At 37.2% G+C, this 13,358-nt stretch overlaps 1 protein-coding gene across 1 annotated transcript in view; it reads left to right on the top strand.

Moving 5' to 3' along the window:
- orc3 (origin recognition complex, subunit 3) overlaps window positions 1-11,310 on the top strand; it is a 120,898-nt gene extending 109,588 nt beyond the window's left edge. The window contains exons 18-20 of the mRNA XM_039748007.1: window positions 848-964; window positions 4,222-4,292; window positions 10,756-11,310. Coding sequence (XP_039603941.1) covers window positions 848-964; window positions 4,222-4,292; window positions 10,756-10,861 — 294 coding nt within the window. The 3' untranslated portion in view covers window positions 10,862-11,310. The remainder of the gene's footprint in view (window positions 1-847; window positions 965-4,221; window positions 4,293-10,755) is intronic.
- The last annotated feature ends 2,048 nt before the right edge of the window (window positions 11,311-13,358 follow it).

Raw genomic sequence — 13,358 nt, 5'->3', positions numbered from 1 at the left:
CACTTAAGCTGGCATTTAAGTCTTCAATTTGTCTCAAGAATAATTCAAGATATGAAGTGAAGGTGGTAGGGATGAGAACGGTGCCCATACGCATGTGCCACACGGCCGCCCTGCTGGCCACTGCCGAGTGTTGATTCTACATTAAAATAAAATTAAAAGAGGAATAACCTTGGAGGTCAATCATCACCCTGAAAGCGGATAGTAGACGTCACGTAGTATATGTGTACCAAATTTCAGGTCAATAGGTCAAGCGGTTTGTGAGCTACAGGTGATTTAAAATCCTGGACAGACAAACAGATGCCACAGTAGCGTATTATATATAAAGATATCATAGTATATGCTGTCTCATTCCATTGCAGCCCACTTGACCAATACTAAATTGAACTCATTCTCACTGCACTGATGTTTCTGTAATGTCTTTTTTTTATTCCAAAGCCACTCTTTTAAACCTGTGGTTAGTTACAATTTGGAAAAACAGTTAAGCAAAGTATCATCTGAATATATGGACATTTTGAGGATACCATATGACTGTGGAGTTTTCTTTTGTTTATTATGGTATAAGAGATTTACATTACATGCACAAAGCTTCTGCCAGCCAGACTCTGCTGATATCCGAGGCACTTCACCAACTGTGCTGCTCTCTGGCTGATCTCCAGTTGCCATGTAGTGCATGCATTGAAACACGTTGGTGCAATGAGTCCTCCTTCTTCTCTCTCTTTATATCTGTCTAATTTATGTTCTTGTTAATCTCTCAGGTCGTTTGCACTTTTCTGACTTTACATTTGTAGCTGATCCAGAGAGTGTATATCGAAGTATGTGTAAAATTTTTTTTATTTCTTTCTTTTAGAATGAATCCCTACAAAGTGATGGAGGAGCCATATCCAGCACGGCGCCTGATATTTGCATTGCTTACAAACTCCACCTGGAATGTGGCCGGCTAATCAATCTGTTTGACTGGTTAGAGGTAAAAACACACTTTTATATCTGGGAAAGGTTTCATTGTTATTTTGAACTGAAAAAGCAGCAGAACCTCTTATAAATCTAGATTTATCTTCCCAGTAGATTTTATTTTTTCCTGTGTTCTCAAATTTACTAAAGTAACAGCACATTGCCACTAATATGCCATTATATCGTTCAATGTTTTCACAAAAATGGGGAAAGTTTGCCACTCAGTGTTTTTGGGAATTATTAGAAATGGGGTATTTAAGATGTTAAATATAAATGCTGATCTAAAGCAGACATGCATTTATCTGTAAAAGAGAAGATCAAGTACGAATCTGTAAATCTTGGCACACTTTTTAATCGAGGCCTTGACTGCTTTAGAGAATAACAATCCATTCCTCAATTTCTAAAATCTGCCAGGACAGGGCAGATTTGACAATTTGACTCTAGCTGTTCTTCAGTTCCCTTGTAATGTTATTATGCCACCATAAGTGGAATGACAGTGTTCATTATTCCTATGTGCGAAAAGTAATTAGTGTTGCCCCTTATAAACTGTGATTGAGATATGTTTATTTTTATATGATTTCAAGTTTTGACACCAATGAGTCACAGAAAAAATGTACAGTTTTTACAAAATTCAAATAACTGCAGTCTCAGAAAAAATGTTTATGTGTGCTTATAGTAAGAGACATATCTATTGCTACAACTTATAAAGACAGCAACCAACCCAGTGCACACTTTCATCACACTAGGTTAATTTAGAGTTGTCCATACTGAAATAGGGACAACTTGGAGACTGCACTCTGGAGCAGTAAGGCAGCAGTGAAAAATCAATAATTTCTTTAACCATCTCCTTGTCAGTGCAGAATGTATTTGTGTTTGATTATGAATATGTTGCTGCGCGGACAGTTGCTCTCCAGTTTACGGTGTTTTTTTTCCTCTTTGTGATTTTATCATACATTTGAATTTCTTCTCATGACATGGTAGTTTAGAGTCACTGGGTTTGGTTTCTGTCTGATGCACATCATTCTAACAAGCTGTATACCTAATCTGGATAAGTAATTGGGAATATAGGTAGTTCCTTTTATTTACACATCCTTTAAATAAAAGACGTGTTTAACAAGCAGTATAAATACAGTCAAGTCCATAAGTATTTGGACAGTGACACAATTTTCATAATTTTAGCTCTGTACACCACCACAATGGATTTGAAATAAAGCAGTCATAGTTGATAGAAGTGTAGACTTTCAGCTTTAATTTAAGGGGTTTATCAAAAATATTATATGAGCCGTTTAGGAATGACAGCCTTTTTTCTGCATAGACCCCCATTTCCAGGTATTCAAAAGTATTTGGACATTTGACTGACAAGCTGCTCCATAGCGAGGAGTGAGACATTCATTCCCCTCATTATTTCATTAACAATTAAGCAGGTAAAAGGTCTGAAATTGATTCCAAGTGTAGAATTTACATTTGGAAGCTGTTACTGTGAACTCTCTTATGCAGAGAAAACAAAGAATTATTATTATTACAACAAAACCAACCCCATTAGAGAGATAGCAGAAACACAAGGAGTGGTCAAATCAACCATCTGGTGCATTCTTAAAAAGAAGAAACACATTAGTGTGCTCATCAACTCCAGAAGGTTTGGAACACCAAAGAAGACATCTGTTCCGGATCATTACAGAATTCTGTCTTTGGTGAAGAAAACTCCCTTCGCAGCATTTAGCCAAACCAAGAACACTTCTCAGGAGGTAGACCTATCATTGCCAAAGTCTACAAGGGAAAACCTCATGAAAGTAAAGACGGAGGGTTTACCTCAAAGTGCAAACCACTGGTAAACCTCAAGCATAGGAGGGGCAGAGTAGACTTTGCCAGAAAACATTTTTTCTGGAGAAAGTTCTGGAACAAGATCAATATGTGCTAGAATGTTGCAAAGAGAAGATTATGGAAAAGAAATGCCACATCATATGAGAAACATTGTGGATGCAGTTTTATAGCCTGATGATGCATGGCTGCTAATGGAAGTCAGTCACAAGTGTTTATTGATGATATGACTGTTGGTAGAAATTGCAGGATGGTCCAAGAGATTATGATATGCCAACGCCCACCTGAGAGAGTAAACATGGAGCATACTGCCTTTTTTTCTATGTATTGTGCCTACATGACCACACGGTAATACCCGAACTATTCCAAAGCGACGTTTTGACTGTTTTGTGTCTCATAGCCTTATACACCTTTATCGTAAGTACATCCCTTATCTATGATGTAGCGTTCAATCAGAAGAAAATATGAAGCTGGTTTTAAATTAAAAGTCGTTGAAGTGGTGAAAGATGTTGGTAAATGCACTGCTACAACAAAATTCAATGTGTCTGAGAAGCTGGTGAGAGATTGGAGGAAACAAGAAAATGTTAAAAAGAAAATAATAATAATAATAGTGAAGTGTCGTATTTTTGTATGGGCATATAAGTCTGGGTCTGATTTTATGATCGATTTTTTTCTGGTTTCAAGACATGACTTATACACGAGTATATATGGTATGTTAGTTTGTCCAAATACTTTTGGAACCATGTGTAAAAATGTCTGCCTTTTCCAAACAGCTTATACAATATTTTGGTTAAACTCCTAGAATGAAAGCTGAAGGTCTATACACTTAAATCACATAATGATTGCTTTGCTTCAAATCCATTGTGGTGGTGTACAAAATTATGAAAATTGTGTCCCTATCCAAATACCTAGGGATAAATTTGCAAAAACCTCAAGTAAACTTTTTTCATGTTGTCATTATGGGGTGTTGTGTGTAGAATTCTGAGGAGAAAATGAATTTAAGCCATTTTGGAATAAGGCTGTAACATAACATAATGTGGAAAAAGTGATGCGCTGTGTAAACTGGGTTTATATATATATATATATATATATATATATATATATATATATATATATATATATATATATATATATATATATATATATATATATATACACAGGGTGAGTGAACATAATGTTAACATTTATATTGCGGAAACAATTTATTCACAAAACATGCTTCATATGTGCAAGATGATTTACAGGAATGTCTCTGTTTGCCATCATGTTCAACACATATACTATATGTGCCACATAAATTATCCACAAAAATTGTATATAAGTATATACATAGCAGTACCATAATTTTGACTCACCCTGTATGTGTGTGTGTATGTTTGTGTGTATGTATGTGTATATATATATATATATATATAATATAAAATTTCATTTATTTTTTTTCTCATTTGTGAGCAGGCTTTTGCAACAGTGGTCTCGGCAACTGAAGGAAATGATACAGAGTCCCCTGTAATAGATGATGTGAAACAGTATCCTTCTGAATATAGACCAGGATTTTTTCTGTTTTTAATTAGGTGGTTAGGTGGATGCAATTATTTGTAAATTTAACACATTCTTTAAACAGCACTTTCATAGTTGGAAGTATTCCAGTATAAGGGAGGATTTTTTCCATCCCGTCCAGTTTCCTATAGTTTCAGTGGACCATGGTCAGTAACTGTCCACAGTAGTTGTGTGAGTGCAGTTCAGTGCTAATCTGGGTATGACATGTAAGCTATGCATGGAAAATAGTTCAGTGTGCCAGACAGCAAACAAGGCCAGGGCTGGATGAATCACTGACATTCATTACAACTTGTACCAAGTGTTGAAAGAATTCTTCACACAGAGAGTGGTGTTCTACACTAGCCATAGCAAAAAGCTATTGTCATAAGCCACATGTATTGAACATTATGTATTTTATAATGTTTTAGTCCTTACCTGTTTTTATTATGTCTTAGCACAATCATGGAGTGGTAAATAAAGAAACGATGATACTACTTTAGGGATCATGATATACTTACAGTGAAATAAACAACAACTCCTAATGTGAGGTAAGCCTGGCTCTGGTATAAATTGTAAAAAAGACTTCTGTTTGCTAAAAAAAATGATGCTTGAGATATGCTGACAGTTTGTTACTATGTACATAACTTATTTTGGCCAATTGGGGAAAATAATGTACTGCAACAGCAGCTTAGGACATAAAGTATACACAAATAGAGTGCAGAGCAGTAACTACACAGTGCAAACCAATACACACAGCATACCCAGTGTGTATTTAATGTGTGCTGTCCCCATTCCTAAGTATCAAACTGACATGCCTGGTTCACAGAGTGTCTGCTAGAGTCCAGGTTAAGTGTCTAGTCTCTGATGAGCTTGGTATTCAAAATACTAAGAAGCAGAGAAGAGGTGTGGTGCCAAGGCCTACTGCTGGAATGAGCTGCCAGTTAGCTGACACAGACCTGAAATTAGAAATCAGAAAAGCTCTCCAGTTTGGTCAGCCGCTAAGTTTATTGACAGGTTGATACTGTATCTGTAGAGTCCTTCTTTGTATACTGTACACTAGGATAACTTACGGTCACTGGCCAGTGTTTCTTTAAATATTCCCCATTGGGGACTCAGAGCCAATTTGTAAACTGCTTCCTAATGCGTTCATCCTGTTTTGTTGAATGGTTAGCACAAGTGTGCAAAATAGCCCATGCTAATCTGGGGGCCTGTTGGTGCCCCATTGCTGCCACTTTTATTCTGATTCTGTGGAATTCCAGTTAGCTACAATGTATAGAATGCTATCACTTAAAAAGGAATATCTTCTTTTTTTTTAATTTTATTGATTTTATTGTAATCATTCCATACAAATAGATAAATTAAAAAAAAAATAGGATTGAAAACAAATCAACCCCCACCCCTGAGAAGGAGAGCATAGCCAATGGAGTAAAACTTAAAGCTTGTAAAAATATGTAAATTGATTAGTTTAATAGGAAGATAAAGATAAATGGAGAAGAAAAAGAAATGGGAAGAGAGTTATTTCCTCAGTGCTTTAAAAGCTTATTCTAAAATAATATTGATTAGATCCTGCCAGGTTTTGAAAAAGTTCTGCACAGATCCTCTAACTGAGAATTTGATTTTTCCAGTTTCAAATACTATAAAACATCAGTTACCCATTGACATAAAAGATGAGAGTTGGGATTCTTCCAGTTTAGTAAGATAAATCTACGTGCCAATAGTGTAGTGAATGCAATCACAGTTTGTTTGTCCTTCTCCACTTTAAGCCCATCTGGAAGAACACCAAACACAGCTGTTAATGGGTTAGGAAGGATTGTGACACCAAGGCTGTCTGAAAGGCACTTAAACATTTTTGTTCAGAATGGTGTTAATTTGGTGCAGGCCCAAAACATGTGACCCAGTGAGGCTGGAGCTTGATTGCAGCGTTCGCAGGTTGGATCTTGTCCTGGAAGCATTAAAGCGAGACAGATGTGCTCGATACATAATTTTGAGTTGAATAATTGTATGCTTTGTGCATATGGAGCTCTAGTGAATTCTCTGCATTGCTACTTTCCACTCCTTTTCTGATATGTTGAGTGAGAGATCTTTTTCCCATTGTCCTCTTGGATCTTTGAAAGGGAGGGACTGTAAAATAATTTTATATATTGCAGAAATGCTGTCTGAGTCTTCGAAACTGAGCAATATCTTTTCCAGCATAGAGGAGGGTGCTAGATGAGCAAAATCGGCCAGGTTCTGTTTAACAAAGTTTTCTAATTTGAAGATAGTGAAAGAAATGTGTTTCTGGAAAGTTAAATTTGGAATGTAATTGTTCATAGGATGCAAAGATGTTGTCTGTATAAAGATCTCTAAACAATTTAATCCCAAATGTTCTCCATGTATTAAAAACTGCATGTTTGCGAGGGTTGAAAAAGGTGATTGTCATGCAGAGGTGCCACAGATAAAAGATTCTCCACTTTAAAATGCTTTCTACATTGGTTCCATATTCTGAGTGAGTGAAGCCCATCTGGGTTATTAGTATATTGGCGATAACTTGCGTTTATTGGGGCACGAAGCAGGGAATAAAAAGAAGTACTGCAGGAATTTATTTCTATTGCAGACCAAGCCTGTGTTCATCTATTTGTGTCCAGGTTTTTATAGCTTGTATGTTTGCTGCCCAGTAATAAAACTGAAAGTTAGGTAGAGCCATGCCACCTTCTGCCTTAGGTCTTTGTAGGGTCGCTCTTTGGATACGTGGATGTTTTGAGTTCCAAATAAATTAGGTTATGGTTGAATCTAATTGCTTAAAAAATGATTTATTGATGTATATTGGAATGTTTTCAAATAAAAAGAAAAGCTTAGGAAGGATATTCATCTTAACAACATTAATTCTTCCAGCTAGAGTGAGATGAAGGGTTGACCATCTATGCAAGTCTTGCTTAATTTTTTTTTCATACAGATGGCGAAATTTTGTTGTTAAAGAGCTTTATGTTTACTTGTGATGTTTACCCCTAGGTATTTAAATTGATCTGCAATGATAAAAGGGAAGGTGTCCAATCTAATATTGTATGCTTGAGAATTCACTGGAAAGAGCATACTTTTATTCAAATTAATTCTGAGACCAGAGATCTTTTGAAATTCTGTAAGTGCTGTTAGGACTGCAGGCACAGTTTTTTTGTGGGTCTGATATATACAGTGCCATATCATCTGCATATAGAGAAATTTTCTGTTCAAGTCCTTCTCTGATAATCCCCTTTATCTGATAAACATTTCGACAGTGAACTGCCAGTGGTTCAATGGCAATTGCATATAGCAGTGGTGACAAGGTGCATCCTTGTCTGGTACCACATTCTAGTTTAAAGTAGTCTGAACAAATGTTGTTAATACAAACTGAAGCTTCTGGATTGGTATATAGTAGTTTGATCCATGCACAAATATTCGGGCCAAACCCAAATTTCTCTAATGTAATAAAAAAGGTAGTTCCATTCAATAATGTTGAATGCTTTTTCTGCATCCAACAATAATAATATCTCTGGGGTGTTTGACTTTGCTGGTGAATATATTGCATTAAACAGGTGTCGAAGATTGGAAGCTGTCAGCCTTTCATAAATCCAGTTTGATCTTGTGATATTACCGAAGGCAGCACTTTCTCCATCCTTCTAGCTAAGACTTTGGAGAGTATCTTAACATCATTATTCAGAAGTAAAATTGGTCTGTATGATGCATTTTGTAATAAGTCCTTATTTTGTTTAGGAAAGACGGTGATTATTGCTTGGCGAAAAGTTTGAGGTAGAATTTGATTGTCTCTAGCTTCTGTAAATGTTGTTTGTTAATAGGAGGGGAGCTAGCTGAGCAGAGAATTTCTTATAAAATTCTGCAGGGTAGCCATCAGGGCCTGCTGCTTTCCCGCTTTGAAGTGACTTTATAGCATCTAGTAATTCTGATAGCGCCAGAGGTTTATCCAGTTCCTCTGCACTAAAAGTATCTTATTTGTGGTATCTGTAATGTATCCAGAAATGCATTAGATAATGTGTTGTCTTCTTTAAGCTCAATAGAATATAAGGATTTATATTAGTCTCTAAATGTGTGCATTATATTTTTTATGGTCAATGATTTTATCTCCATTCGTGTTCTTCTTGCTTGTGGATTTGTTGAGCTAAGAGCTTATTAGCTTTCTCTCCATGTTAATAGTAAAGATGTCTTGATTTAGAAATTAGTTGTTCAGTTTCTTTAGTTGTTAAGAGGTTGAGCTCTGAATGCAGTGCCTGTCTTTTCCTATGAAGAGCCTCACTTGGACACCTAGCATGTTCTTCATCTATTCTAGAAATTTCGCTGGTTAGCTCTGATACCTTCTTGGTTTCTAATTTATTTTTGTGGGAAAGATATGAAATAATCTGTCCTCTTAAGAAGGCCTTTAGAGTTTCCCAGAGTATTCCTGCAGAGACCTATAAGGATATAGTTGTCTCTAGGAAGAAACTGATTTGTTTGGATATAAATTCTGTACAGTTCTCGTCTGCTAATAGAAGTGGGTTAAGACGCCATCTGCAAGATGAGTGTGTGGGGCATAATGATTTTAGCTCCAAGATCAGAGGGGCATGGTCGAAAATAACAATAGTGTCGTACTTTCAAGATTTAATCGAAGGCAAGAAATTATTGTCTATAAAGAAATAATCAATTCTTGAGTAGCAATGATGCACTGGTGAGTAGAAGGAATATGTTCTTGAGTTTGGGTTTAGAAACCTCCAGATGTCTGAGAGGTTGTGGTCAGTTAAATCTGTGTAATTGTCTTTGCAGTGTTAGATGTCATCCCCCCTGTGACAGGAGACCTATCTAAGAGTGGATTTAAAACACAATTAAAGTCTCCAGCCATTATAATTTTATGAGTGTTCACATTGGAAATCGATGCAAATACATTTTGCATGAATTTCTTATCATCGACATTGGGTGCATAAACATTTATCATAATCACTTTACAGTTAAATAAATTGTCCATGACAATCACATATCTCCCTTCAGGATCAGATACTACATCTGATGCTACAAATGAGACTGTTCTATGTATGAGAATTCCCACACCTCTAGTTTTCTTTTGTAAAGCTAGAATGTAACATTTGGCCAGTCCTGTCCTTTTGCAGCCGGAACTGATCCTTACTTAGTAAATGGGTCTCCTGTAAAAGTACTATCTTAGAGTTTAAACCTGTAAGATGAGAGAATACTTTCTTTCTCTTTAATTCGTGATTCAGGCCTTTAACATTCCAGCTCACAAAGTTAACTGTACCATCATGGAGACATTGATTCTGAATTTTTGATGTCATTTTATAGTCTTAACTGGAAGTAAGACAGCTTTAACCTTAATTTGCTATTTTCCCCAAGAGTTATTGCCATGCAGCCTATTGTTACATTGGTAGTTATAATTATAAGGATTAAAAGGATAGATTAGACATACTGTAGCTTGCTCTCTTTCTCTCCCCCCTTATCCCCCCACCCTTCCATTTTGCCTCCCCACTTGAGGCTGGACCCCACTTCACAAAGTCAAAAAAGGAATATCTTAAATGTACTAATTACATCATATGTGAATGTGCAATCTGCAAATCCATGCCACCTAGTACTTCTCACCAACATCACGCAGAACACAGGACACTTTTCATGGTGCCAAAGTGTAGAAGCTGCTAACTCACTCACAGTACAGGGCCTGAAGCTTACTTCAACAGCACTGAAACATTCAGTCACAATTTCATTGCTTTGCTTCAGATCTTTTCTTTGTTCAGTTAGAATTTTTTTTTTGGAACTACAGTCATGGACAAAAGTTTTAAAAATGACTCAAATATTAATTTTCGCAAAGTTTGCTGCCTCAATTTTTTTTGATGGCATTTTGCATATACTCCATAATGTTATGAAGAGTGATCAGATGAATTGCAATTAATTGCAAAGTCCCTCTTTGCCATGAAAATGAACTTAATCCCAAAAAAATCCCATTTCCACCACATTTCAGGAAAGAAACACGTGTAGTCATCATTGCTTTGCCCAAAATGTTTTGTTTTTGGAACCCCTAAGCCCCAAATAGTTTTCATTTTAAGACTTTAGCAGTGGGACACCCAGACTCATCACAGAACACTCTGGATTTCACAACACCATAAGGAACCGTAAGGATTTTACCACTAGTTTTGTGATGTGTGTAAATGTAATGTGTTTTCTAATACTGTATACCGTTGTTAAATTTCCTTAAATGTTTTATGACCTTTCATTTGATAACATTTTTCTTTTCATATTTTATTAATGGGATGTTAACATATGATTTAGTAGTTTACCACAATAGTCTTTTATCACTTAAATTTTGAATTGGAATGTAGTTAATTAACATGTCAATGCGACCAATAAGTACAAACGTCTTCGTCATAAGCAGAGTCTTTAGGGGGCGGTTTGATGGGTCTCTCTGGTGATATGCCTTTCCTGTTTCCCTTAACCTTCAATTCCTCAAAGTGCTCGATTTATCAGAGCAGTCTCAGAACTGGAATTTGTAGGATTTGTAAAGCCAACAAAAAAGAAGACGGACCATGTTGCAAGGCTGACTTGGGGGGGCTGCTGAATCTGAAGTAATGGCTTTTGCAGAAGACAGAATTTCAAGGTGAATGAAGATGAATCATTGCCATTTATTGTTTCTGTGCGAGTCCTGGATGAGAATGCAGGTGTTTAAAATGTTTCTTATTCAGGCAAATTTAGAAGAAAAGGCCAAGATTGTGTCACAATTCGAAATAACCTTTAACAGTTAAAACCCGTAAATGTGCTGATGTTAGGGTAGATTGTTTCAGAAATTCAGGCATTTCCATTTTATTCGTGGTACGTGCCTGCCTTCTTCATTCTCATCATGAACACAATGCAGTGCCAAGACTGCTCCTTCCTATATCACTTACCTGAATATTTTGATTTGATTTCCATTTGCCCTTCTAATTTAATGTTTGAAGCTTACACTTAAATAAATGTTGCTTGACTGTGACCTTTTATATATCTCTGGAGCCCGTACAACAGTTTTTTTTTCTGTTTCTTTTCTGTGAATCTCTTGTGCCCATGATTAAGTGAATTACGCTTTGCCTGTTTAGGTGACTTTTCATTACTCAGTGATGCCCAGTGGAGCAGGGTCTGTTCTGCTTTTCTGAATGCTGAAGCTACGCATTTCCCAAATCTTCAAAGTGCTGGCTTGTTCTTTTGACTTCAAAAGAGTTACTGTTTTTCAAGAGGCCCATGTGCTGAATGCTCCAATTGTGACTGGAGTCTTTTGCCAATGCATGGCTTTTGAAGTGGTTTTCACAGAAGACAGCTATTCAAGACAAACGTTGAGGGGGTTGGGAAAGTGAACCAAAAAGAGCCAAATCATGAAAAATAAAGTTATGACTTTGGTTCCTCTCAAGTAGGAAAGTAGAGAAATGTTTGCTTAACAACTCCTTTCAGACATTCTGTAGTCAGAGATGTGCTGGAAGCTCCATGTTTGCTGGGCTTATTTGCTCGAACCAGATACTGTAATGAACAATAGCAAAGGTGTGCACGCTATCAAACGGATGCAGATGTGGTTAACATAGCACTCCTGAACCCTTCTTGCTTCAGTTCAGGACTGTGGAGACAAAAGCTTATGCTGGGTCAAGTAAAGGGATACTTACAGTATAGTCTGCTGTTGGGTTAACAATGAGCCCTGACTGAGACCAGGCCTGTCCAATATGCAGTAAACCTAATCAGCCTTGGCGCTTACTACTGGAGTGAGGACATCCGCAGACAAGTACCATCATACCACATTTGAAAGAAATTCATCAACAATGCTCAGAAAGTAATAATACCAAATCCGGAAAGGTTCACAGAGCCATTTTTTTTTTTTTTTTTTAGACACGGGTGCTGTTCCCAACCATAAAAGAGGGATATTTTTATATGGAAAATTGAGAACATCTTTCAAGGAGTGGCTACATTCTCACAATCTCTCCCTCTCTCTCTCACAGCATTTTCCATGCAGTCACAAAGACCCTTTAGGTAACATGTGCGGAGTCTGCAGAACTCTCACACTTCAGTTAAGATCTGTGTACATGCAGGCCACAATTATTAGAGAAGCAAATGTATATTTGGACCCTAACTAAGCAAGCATCGGGCTGAAGACAGGAATAATCCCTACACAGGGCTGCAGCCCATTGTCAGGTGAACAAACGCGTGTCTATGGAACTAATTTAGCATTGCCAATCCGCCTAACTTGCTAGTCTTCTGCCTTATGCCTGATGCTTGCTGAAATAGACTTCAGCTTCCCTGAAACCCTGCTCTGGAATAGCAGATTTATAAAATGGATTGATAGATTTATATTTCTGTATTAAAAAGAAGGGCAGCCACCTTATGGTTCAGGTCTCTTGGGTATGAAATCCATGCCTAGCTCCTTTTTCTCCAGGAAATTTATATGTCTCCCAGTGTCTGTGCTTGATTTCTTCCCAAACCCCTAAAGATGTTTACCCCAGCGGGTGCGAGTGTATACGATGATGGACTGGCGATCTTATGCCGCAAACCTGAATTGGATTAATGGAATCTTAAAACATTCATTTATCAAGATCATAGGTTCTTAAACGTTGGGCCGCATGTTGTCCTATTTTGGCGATTCACAATTGTAATCAATGGGAAAGCTTCATGTGTGGTTTGCAGAGTATCCTGCGATGAATCACTGTGAGTAGTTTCAGCAAAATCCATTGCTCAGCCAAGGGCGAACAATGACTGTCGGTGGCAATCCTCCAAGGGAGGGCAGGGATGACTGTCGCCGGAGACACAAAAAAGGCAAAATTGGGCCACGAATGCAAAAGTTTACAAGTCACTGATCGATAGTTGTGGCCAAAAGTTTTGAGAATGGCACAAGTATTGGTTTTCACAAAGTTTGCCGCTTCAGTGTTTTTAGATCTTTTTGTCAGACGTTTCTATGGTCTACTGAAGTTAAAATTACAAGCAATACAGAGACAGTCCTCACACTTGCTGGACTTTTCTTGGGCACCCTCCTTCACAACAATTGAACCTCTCTCCTTGAAGTTCTTGATGATCCGATAAATGGTTGATTTAGGTGAAATCTTATT

The sequence above is a fragment of the Polypterus senegalus genome, chromosome 3 (assembly GCF_016835505.1).
Source record: "Polypterus senegalus isolate Bchr_013 chromosome 3, ASM1683550v1, whole genome shotgun sequence".
Lineage (NCBI taxonomy): Eukaryota > Metazoa > Chordata > Cladistia > Polypteriformes > Polypteridae > Polypterus > Polypterus senegalus.
This window is presented reverse-complemented; position numbering and strand designations above follow the sequence as displayed.